This window comes from Lacerta agilis, chromosome 1, assembly GCF_009819535.1.
Source record: "Lacerta agilis isolate rLacAgi1 chromosome 1, rLacAgi1.pri, whole genome shotgun sequence".
Classification (NCBI taxonomy): Eukaryota; Metazoa; Chordata; class Lepidosauria; order Squamata; family Lacertidae; genus Lacerta; species Lacerta agilis.
Window position 1 is genome coordinate 33,286,388 of NC_046312.1, and position 11,103 is coordinate 33,297,490.

Genomic DNA, 11,103 nt, shown 5'->3' on the forward strand with positions numbered 1-11,103 from the left:
GGGGAGGAAGGGAAAGGAGAATGTTAGCCACTTTGAGACTCCTTAGGGTAGTGATAAAGCGGGATATCAAATCCAAACTCTTCTTCTTCTTCTTCTTCAAAATAAATGATGATAGTGATAATATTATGATAACAACAAAAGAAACTTAAATCATTCTTTCTATTTTTTTAAAAAAGGTGGAGAACCCTGAAGTAGCTCTAAAGAACTCTGGGTGCCTCTGATCATCGGTTAGATGAAGTAAAATAAGGAATTTATTCACTCAGTATCATAGAAGTTTTGCTCTATGCAAAAATGGAACAAATGTGAACTATCGTAAGAAAATTAAATCTATTCCTTTAAATGAACCAGCACTCTATGTTTTTTTGAAAGTTCCGTTACAAATTTGAGAGTTTAAATGCATACGCAGTGGCTGCAGCAAACAAGAATATTGAAATCATCCTTATGAAAGAAGTAAGATATAGGAAGCTAAAGAACAAAAATGTGATATATGTAAACAGTTTATTCCTACCAAAAGTGTGCACTCAATTAATTCTGGCTTTTCTTTAACGACTACAGAGCTTAAATGTATAGTCCCAGCAAGAGGGCCTATATTTTTCATGTTTAAAAGAAGACACTATTCCCAGTATAGTGTATATTTCAGTGTAATATCATTCAGTGTAATACACAACCATATCATAAATTATTAATGAATACTTTCACTCAAAGTCCTGTTAAAATAAAGGGCACAGGAGAACTATTCATTCAAAAGCACTTTATATATTGTGAAACTACTGATCATACCGGTCACAAAACAATGTTGCATCTGATACAGCAGCTTTCATATCCATACTGTGTTATCCTCCTGCAAATTTATATCATATTTCAACAAATTATGATTATCCTATCAAGGTCTCTAGATAGTTCAAGCATCTCATTCTAACTATAAGCAATCTATATCAAAGCAAAAAGTGTTACAAAGTATCCTATTCTATACAGGTTGAACAACATAGAAACATTTCATTTTAATTATCAGTTTTAAGCCCTTATCAACTATAAAGTATCAAGTTGTATTTTGCAAATACTTAAGAAAAGTACTGATGAGCTCTACTGAATTTGTTGCTATTTAGTTCCAAGGGTATGGGTTATAAGACAGCAACTTGTGGTATAATATTCAGATTGATTGACCATAGGCAAAAGTCTCATGTGTTATCATACATGCAAAATATTCCACTAGAGTACCTCATGCTTATCCCCTCCTCCACACTTGAAATTAGATGGATATAATCAAAACTGCTCCTAATCAACACTAACATCAAAAAACTTTCCATTATGCAATGGACAATTTTCTTATATCAATGTTGCCTAAAATGAAGTCTAAACATTAATAGGTGAAAAGCAATTTCTAATTATTGTGCATCTAGCAGTTCAAAGTCTACTAATAAAATGGCTCCATCACATACAGAATTTACCAAAAATACTGCGAAGGATATGAAATTTCAGGGCAAATTAAAATATTTCATGTTATTTACTTTCCTAAATGCAAACCGCCAGTTTTAAAAACTACATAGGGCATAATAGTTTTACAATTGTACTTTTCTAATAAAACATTGACAATATTGTTATTTGCTTAACAAAATGTATATATAGCTCAATTGTAGCAAAACCTCTAAGCATTTTATTAAACAATAGGTTACACTTAAAGCAGATGGATGGAAGCAGTGGCAAAACGATATTCCAGCAATGCCTATATTTGAAGTGGCTCTGCTTTATAATTTAATAATGAAGTAGAACACCAAATTCTTAAAGGGTAAAAGTATTATTACAGCAACCTAACAAGAAACTTCAAGGGAAGTTTAACTAGCTCACCATCTCATACCATGATGCCATGAAATAGCTTAGGATTTAGCATGGAACTTGCCCATAGGGAATTTTTATTCCCAGGTGGGATGCTAAGTACATAATATTTTCTAATATGTCCTGAAATTTCTGTATCAAGATTTAGAAACAACCACCACATGCTATATAGCTGTAACTTTTTTGTCATAGAACCTTGGGATATGAAAAATACAGACAAAAAAAAAACCTGTATGATTAAATCTCATTAGCTGCTAAAATCACATACTATACATTGATCAATGCTCATACAAATATTATGTGAACCCAAGTATGAATGCAGTAAACAAAATATATAGGCAGCATGTTTCAAAATGTGCATTTGCTAATCCATAAATCAGGAATCAGAGATATTGTGGCAATGTGGGAGGTTCTATTTAATAAAGGTCATTATAACTCCTAGCTCTAGAGCTATAAGATCTAATATCCTCTCTGGTACCTCTATGATATGCCCATGCATTACTGTTCTTGTTGACAGTCTGTTGCCTTGGAAATATTTCATTATTTCAGTTTTTCCATTTGTAGACCCTTGGCCTTGTGATATGAAGGCCACCCTATTTCATATTTTCGATTATCATTTAAGCAATCTTCTGGAGCTATTTATATAAAAGCAAGTGTTAGACAATGCATATCATCATTTATCACTGCTGTGTTTAAGCATATACTCTAGCAAGAAATATAAAAAAATGAAGGGAGCTTTTTTTTAGTCTTTACTTTACAGCCTAACACAGTGATATGCTTTACAAATCACTGTTGGCATATCACATGCATTACAATTGTGTGCATTTAACATCCTTGGATATTTCCACAGAGCTGGATAATCCTAGGTTCTTTTGAACCATTTTCTGCCTATAACACTGGAAAAGTAAATGCAACAAGTTCAATAACTTTTTCACAAATAATGACCAAAAATGTTGAAAATTATCCATAGTTACTAAATAAAAAAGAATTCTATTCTTTGTGGGGGTTTTTTAAAAAAATCTCTAGCTCACCAATTATAATATCCTGATATTTCTGAATATTGGACTTTTGCATAATGAATTCGTTTTAATATCTTAGCAGCAGAGTCCTAACCACACTTATGAGTAAACCCTACTGATTGTCAAGGGACTGACTTCCAAGCAAGTGTGCATTAAACTGAGGCTTACCCTGCAGTTCTGTACATGGAGACCTCCTTATTTCAGTGGCGTGAGCAGCCCAGTTCTATTCGTGTAAGTAGCACTATCTCCAGTGAAGCTCCCAGTTAAGTGTGGATTGATAAAACTGCAACATTGATACATATAACAATGTGCAGGATGAGGCTGTACAGTTTCAGAGAAACTGGACTTAAGCTTCGGCAGGCAAAACCCAAGTAAAGTATGGACTGTGTACTAAGAAAATATTATTCATTTGCTGAATTAAAAACAACTGCATTTTTAACTTATCTTAAATTAAGAGCCAATAGTCTGACATATTATATCTTAAGCAGAGCCTCTCCCCCCACTGCAAAGAAACAACTCAGGTTCCCTTAAATCCTAAAATAGCTGGAACACTGTACACAGTGACAACAAGTTAAGCCTCAAGGCATAAAACAATGTTGTGGACACTAGGCCAAGCTTTGGGTTATTGGCGTTTCATGAATGTAGGCTACTTCCCCTGCTGAAATTATTACTCCTCCCACTCCCTACAGGATATAACTACTCTGATCCAACCTTTAAGATGACAGCATCAGAGCTGAACAAGAATATGCTATTAAAGGGCATTAAATTAAATACAGTATATCCTCCTACAACTTCAATCAGAATTTCAGACCAAGTGTTATTTAGTACAGCTCTCAAGTGGAGCAGAATAACAAATCGCACACTTTGATTTACCTTCTCCGAATGCCAAATGGAGACAGGTGATAAAGAAAGCACTCATGCACAGGCTATGAAGTTTCCCCTAGAAATTAATTCTATCTTCGAGATTCCTATCTTGAAAAAAATCCCAAAATGGCACACAAATATGCCTCTGCTGGAGAGATTACTGAAGCTGTCCCGGCATATACACTTCTTACTAATACTGTATAGTACCAGGCTCATAAAGGGGGTGGGGGGAGAGAACAGGACTCTCTGGTGAGGGGGGTGCTTGAAAGGATGGCTGCATATATTGGCATTTATGTATTGGCTTTCCCCCCTCTCAAATGTACAACTCTATGTGCAGGAAACCAGCATGCTGCTAAAGACATTATTAGTAATACACAAATGCTTTTACAGTCACTGGAGGGAAAACACAGAATTTTCATAGCTAAAGAGAAGTAAAGGGACGTTAAACCTCTGATTTCCATAAATTTCAACAAGATGATGTATTTCCATCATGAGCATATCCAAATATAGCTTGAGGTACAAGATGCAACAGCTTATACTATAAACAAAGCACTAAGTACAGAATGAACAAAAGCAGAATGTTTGTATTTAAACCTATTTAGAAAATAATATGAAATCGGCTCAATTCCTAGCACTAGCTCAGCTGATACAGATGGCACCCTCAAATACCCATTTTAATCAAAGGAGCGGACATATTTACATTTATACTCTCCTGATCAGTACACATTTTTAAAGCCAAATGGTACATTGTATCAGCATAAAGCAACAACTACAATTCTTCACATTCACCTGATCAATCACTATGCACTCCATAATATCTATAGACATTTTTTAAAAGCAACTCAGGGGGTGGTTTTCATTTTATATCTCAAATAGGAACCTTCCTCACCAAGCAGAACTGGAAAATCAAAGGGAGCAAAAGAGGAAACCAATATGTACTATGGTCTCCATTTGATCATATAGAATTGAAATGATGCTCTGGAGATTTTCCAAAGCATTTTTCAGTAACATCAGTTGAACTTGTAAACTTTGCAATATGTTGCTTAGTGGAGGAGGTACCGTGGAAGCTGTCCTTCCTTGCAGTGGTGGGTGCTATCATTCCACAACTACTGTATTCTGTTCTGAGTAACCAAGCCTCTCAGTACCCATGGCAACCTCTATGCCATTCCCAATTGTCCTCTCTGGATTCCCTGCATCAACACCCCTCAACTTTCCCTTGTACAGGAATTGATCTGCATAAAGAGAAGTGCTGAGTCTCAACCCTGCCTGGAACTCACACCTTATGCTCCAGAAGCCCTGTCCCTGTTTCTTGGAAGGCTGGTTGTTATTACCCAAAACGTGCTCTGCACATGCTCAGAAACAACAGACTCAATGCTAAAACTTTATGAGCTCAGACAAAACCTTTCAGCATGCTCTTGCAGAAAGGTCATGGGTGGCTTGCCCTGAAAGCTCACCTGTTTTCAAAGGTCTTTCATACCTCAATTAGCCCATTCATTCACTGTTTCCAGTGGCTCAGCCACACGTACCCATTACTTTCCAAACGGGGCTGCCACATGTGCCCATTAATTTTCAATGGGCCGGGAATTCCCTTGTCCATCGAGAGGGAGCCCTTCTCTAAAGACACACTTTGCTTGGACTCGGATGACAGCTGCACACAGACATGTCATCAACAATACGCAGAGCCGACCAGCAACGGCAATAAAAGTATATGGGAAGAAGCGGGAAGGGGGAAGAGCGCGCGCGACGCAAACAGGAGTGTGGAGACTTGGAAAGGAGAGCCCACTTCTCGCCTCGGCCGCCACAGCAAACTCTCCCGGCGACTGCCAGAGCATATCCCCTGACCGCGCATTAGAGCAAACAAGTTCGACAGACTAAACCCCAATCTCGGGCTGGTTCCCACCCCCCCCCCACCCCACACACACACACAAAAAGCGGGAGGAGAGAGAAGGGCTAAGCGGAATTGTCGCCAGACGCCTCTGACTAAAGTTGCCCCGGCAGTTGCGAAGAAGAGCCCAGCCAGCTCCTCTCAGCAAGCCGTTTCGGCCTAGCCGCACCAGCCCAGCCGGCCCTTCGACAAGGCAAAGCTGGGCCTGGCGAAAGCTCCCCGCCTGTCCCCCTTCCGCCCCGCCGCCGCCGCCTCCTCGCCGAGACCATCCAGCCGAAAAGTTGCCTCCCGGGAATTCCGCCTCACTCCCCCTTCCTTCCTTCCTTCCTTCCTTCCTTCTCTCCCTCCCGCCAAACACCGACTCCTGCAATGTGCGGGGAGGCGCAGGATCGCTGCTGCTGCGAGACTAGCCAAGTATGCTGCTGTGTCTGTGAGGAGCAGCGGCGGCAGCAGCCAAATATGCATGCACCAAGAGGAACTCCCGAGCCCGAGCAGCACGAGCGGGTCTTTGCAGGCTGAGGAGAGCCGCCGCCGCCGCCTGCCTGCCTCTCCTCTCTCCTCCTCCTCCTCCTCCACCGCCAACCCCCTCCCTCCGCTTCTCCTTTTCCCGGGCATGGAAGCCGACCAAACCAGACCCGAGGCTGCAGGCGGCGACGGCGCCCCAGACGCAGGCGGGCGCTGCCGCCTCAGGTTCAATACAGAGAAAGTGTTACCGTTCTCGCCTGGAAGGATCCTGCTGAAAGCTTGGCTTGGTGGGCGCCATCTTCCTGGGCTTTTTTTTTCCTTTCCTTTCCCCCTCTCTCCCCTTTCCTCTCTCTCTCTCTCCCTTACTTTTCCCCCTCCTGGTGTGTGGTGTTGTGTCTAGCAGGAGCGGCGGCGGCAATGGCCCTGCTCAGGCAGGCAGGCTGAGGAAAAGTACGGAGGCCAATGCATTGCGGGCTCCCGCTCCCCGGCGCAGCGGTCCTGGCGCAGGTTGTTGCTTCGCTGCTCGGCTCGCTCGCTAGCGCTGCTGGGGCCCGGGCCGCCGCCGTCCAGAAGCCGACGAGCCTCCGAGAGAGCCCAGGCTCCGTCCCCTCCGAAGGCATGTCAGGCACAGCGACGAGCGGCCGGCCGCGGCGGGCGGAGAAAGGCGCGCAGCCCCGGTGGGCAACCCGGCCGCTGGCATCGCCCGGCAGGTGTGGGGGAGAGAGAGAGAGAGAGAGAGAGAGAGAGAGAGAGCCCGCGGGACCGGCTCAAGCGCGGAGCCAGGCCATGGCCATGGGAGGGGGGCGGGAAAGTGAGAAGTCAGAGCTCCCCGCGCTTGGCCGCTGTGAAAGTATTTCTGGGCATTTTCCAGCTGCTGCTTCGCCGACTCCGACCGCTCTGACTCCTTGCGTGCAAAGGGACGCGAGAGCCTCCGCTGCCGGCGCAACAACGCCACTCAGTTGCAGTTTCGCAGACTTTCCTTCTCTGGAGCAGCGCAGGCGGCAGCAGCAGCAGGAGAGGGAGACAGAGAGGGAGGCTGGAGAGCCGCAGACAGGCACTCGCTTGGCGGCTGGGGCTGGATTCTGGCAACAGGCTGGGCGCATTCGCGGAATGGCAGAGCACACGGGGTCAAAAGAAGGGATAGGAAGAGTGTACTTTGCATGGTACATAGTGCACACGATATATCTGGGGGGTGTACAGTACTTACATGCATATGTATGTATATGCACATGTAGAGAGGGGGTGTTATTAGTGTACACTGATCTGGGTGCCTATGCGTCTATTAGCATACGTGCGTGTCTTTATGTACACAGCATGTGTGTGCGTGTGTGTACGGAGGATGGAATGACATCTTTCAGCTACGCAGGCTTGCTGCACATGCGTCTGACTCTTGTCCTCCGTCCAACTACCGTAATACTACGGAGCGGACGCGAGACTGCGCGGAAATGGGTGCAAAAGCAATCCATCGCGACGTACAGTTTACCGTATTTCTCGTGGCACAGCGATCGCCCGCCCTCTTAGGGGAAGTTCACACTTGGTGCTTAATACGGACTGTTACTGTGCCAGTTTATAAACTTGAAAAGGAAATGTGTGAAATAAAGGGTGGGAGTGAGTATAGCTGAGGAAATGGTGTAGTTATTTTTTATATATTTTTAAGTTAAGAGCCCGAGGGAGGAGGCACTTTTCGAATGTGTTTTCCGAATGTCAGCTGAAAAGCAGTTCCATGTCAGTAATGTGTTAAGCCCCCTGCTTTTGTTCCTGGAGTAACAAAAAGTAAGTTTTCAAGCAAAAGCAGGGCAATCAGACCATTTAAAATCTAAGGTGTTCCAGCTGGAATTTGAAGGCAATTAAAAGGAATGCAACTAATCCACACATGTGTTGGTAAGAGGATGGTTGCATAAGGAGTTTGCAAAGTGCCGGAAAGTTTGGCTGCAGGACGCAGTCAGTGACCCCCAAAAATATGATCTCTGCCACCGGAGGCAGCGAGTTTGACCTGCCTGACATCCCTCAGGGCTCTGAGAAGCAGATGCAACCGGCCTAAGTAGCTTGCATCCTGAACGCTACAAACTGCTTCTGTCTCTCTCCCTGAAACACTATTCATTCACCTTCTTCTGATTCAAACCCATCAGAAGGATTCCTCCTTTTGCATTACGGCACACAAAAATCATTAGAGATAAACAATTGTAAGGAAGTACATCCACAAAGGGACCTGCTAATTATTTTGTTACAGAATATAAATGCTGCTCCTATAAACTCAGGTTTGGGGATTGTGTTCTTACAGGATTCCATGGAGGCATTCTGAACACCCTTTAACTTCCCCTATCCTACTAAAAAGCAATAAAGTTAACAGGTGGCACTTGGGTTTGTAATGAGTGTGGAGAAGTAGCAATACCCTCCTGCCTTATTGGAACAATTTCACAGAATCACATGGAATAGTATTTTTAATAGCTCAAATGAAATAATTACAACTTGCTTTTCATCTGCATGTGCAGAGTTAATATTCTGAACTTTTTAAGGGTTTTATTTTACTGTGCATTTTGAAAGGGAAGACTCTTGGAATATAAATTTGAATTGTAAAAGAATGAACCTATACTAACTAAATTAAGCTCTTGGAAGTAGGTCCCACAGAGTATAATAGGACCAATTCCCATGAAAGTGTGCATAGGACTGCAGCCTTACAGTGCAGTCCTCATGTCTACTCAGAAGTAAGTCCTTATAAATTCAATGAGGCTTACTCCCAGGTAAATAGGCATTAGTTGGGATAAATAGCTACAGGTTAGAGGTGACTATAACCCTTTAACTTCTTACAGTCTAGGCAATTTTACATTTTAATACTATAAACTGAGATGGTGCATACTGTATATTCTTTCCAATGCATCATAATTTCTCAGGAAGTATCTTGCACTTGTGTAAAAATTAATCTGCTATTTCTGACCCTTGACTTCCCCCTTCAGAGGCAAAACTATTTTGACTCTTACACTGTGCTTCCTATTTAAAGAGAGGTTTCCTCTGTAATTTTAAGAATTCTCCAAGTGACAAAAAATATTGTAACTCGGAAACCAAGGAAGGCTAGAGCTACACCAACTTTTATCTATCTTTTATATCTGTCACAAGGCACTTACTTTATATAAAGAATTCCTGTGTTTGCTTTAAACAACACAACACTGATTTTGAATTTCAAACATTCACAGGCTCTGAGCTGCTTTAGCATCTCTTGAGATGACTTCAAGAATCTCAAGAGTTTATCCTAAATGTGCAGAAGCATCAGCAGCACACCAGTTTACTAAAAGCAAACTGTGTTTCCCAAACTTGGCCCTAACAGCTGTATGTCTCAATACTGATGGACAGAGTGGTGTCATAGTCTAAACCTTAATGGCTGAAATATAAACATCGGTGGTTCTAAAGAGTTCCCAAACCAGTGAACTTCAAAATTTAAGTTTAAAGTATGAGTTGTTTATGTTTGCACACATCCTTGAGCTTCTCATCTAATATTTCATTTATCATGACACTAACAGTCAGAGCAACTTGGAAGGCACCAAAAAGAATAAAAAAAAATGTTGCAGGGTACAGTCTAAAATTATTCTCTTGCTTCCTTTTTATCATTGCATCTTTGCTGTGATCTTCTAGTGACAAAGAAAAGCAAACAAAAGCATTATTGTTTATTATCTTAGAAAAAAGGACTGGAATGCCATTTAATTATAGGTCCTGTTAACATTACCACCTGTCTGACTGGTTGAGGGAGAGTGAAAAGGTGAGCAAGGTCTTTAAACTTCACTAGACTTATTGCCTAAGCCAACTTGGTTATGTTCCTTCCTAAAGGAGCTGTCTGTGAACCTCGGAAATTTGCATTAGAATGCATTTCAGTTGAATACTCCACAGTGCTGAGCCCGCTTAGGGTTTCCTGATAGATTTCCCCCTAGTAACAGGTGACATGCTAATACTGTTGTAATAAAAGTGTGGAATTGCAAGGGTTGAAAACGCCAAGTGAAAACTCTATCTTGTTCAATTGAAAACAAATTATCAATCACAGTAGGGTGATCAATTATACCTCTTGGCTGCCATGCTGTGGGGTTTGCACAAGGCATTGACATTGAGAAATCCCTACTTGAGGAAGGAGGCTAAGCAGACAGGATCCCAAACTTTGCAGCAGGAGTGGAAGGAAGATCCTCAGCCCTTGAGCTGCCATGAATCTCACTTTCCCCCCTTTTTGTTATTGTTGCTTTCGAAGCTCTAGGAACATTTCTGGGCACCTTTTTTAAAATATCCTTTTTTTTAAAGTGTCTTGCCCCCCCCCCCCCCAAAACGCAAGCAAGACGTGATTTCTTAAAATTTAAAAACAAACGAGCACAGGAGGACACACGAGACACGCACAAAACAAGTGAGGAAGCCTAATTCACACGCACACTTTGGGGGTTGTGTACTTACCGTTGTTGGTAGGAAGTGATGCCCTGGACGTTTTGCGGGTTCCCGTTGGCTGCGGAACTGGCTCTCCCCATGCCCGGACCGGCCGGCACTCCTCCCGCTGCCCCGCCGGCCGCAGCTGCAGTCACCTGCACGCTGAAATCCGGGAAGATCCGGATCATCCCCGCGGCTCAGCACCCAGCGAGTGTCGGCGAAGAGGTACAGCAGCTCCTCTCCCTCCGGCGGCTGCAGCAGCAGAGCCAGGCACACTGCAATCCCATTAGTGAGCGGCGGCCACTGGGAGGGAGGCACGGCGCTTTGATCTGAGCGGCTGGGCTGAGATTGAGTTGAGACGGGCGGGGGGGGGGGGGGCTGGGAGTGAAAAGCGGGGTGGGGGGAGAGAAGGAGAGGGAAGGTATTTTCACCAATTTGCAAACATGCAACGTGTCAGGATTCGGCGGGAAGGGAAGGCTGCAAAAATTAAATGGGGGGAGGGAATCAAGAAGGGAAATCTCTACAGTCCAGGAACAAGGAATCCGAGCGGAAAAGGTACAGCGCGGAGAGATGAGGGGGCGCACGATTACTTTCGCGTGGCCGTGAAAATGATGGGCAGCAAATATTGTCTCCCGCCCCCCT

General features: G+C 43.4%; 1 protein-coding gene across 10 annotated transcripts in view; it reads right to left on the reverse strand.

Annotated features, from left to right (window-relative positions):
- NPAS3 (neuronal PAS domain protein 3) overlaps nucleotides 1–10,824 on the reverse strand; it is a 629,290-nt gene extending 618,466 nt beyond the window's left edge. For 3 of the 10 annotated variants that reach the window (XM_033143786.1, XM_033143778.1, XM_033143768.1), the window contains exon 1: nucleotides 10,492–10,824. In XM_033143786.1, the coding sequence (XP_032999677.1) occupies nucleotides 10,492–10,649 (158 nt within the window). In that variant the 5' untranslated portion in view covers nucleotides 10,650–10,824. Of the gene's footprint in view, nucleotides 1–6,314; nucleotides 6,681–10,491 lie in introns of those variants that run through there. The other 7 variants (XM_033143794.1, XM_033143822.1, XM_033143841.1 and 4 more) reach the window with 6 other exon arrangements.
- Nucleotides 10,825–11,103: the final 279 nt, after the last annotated feature.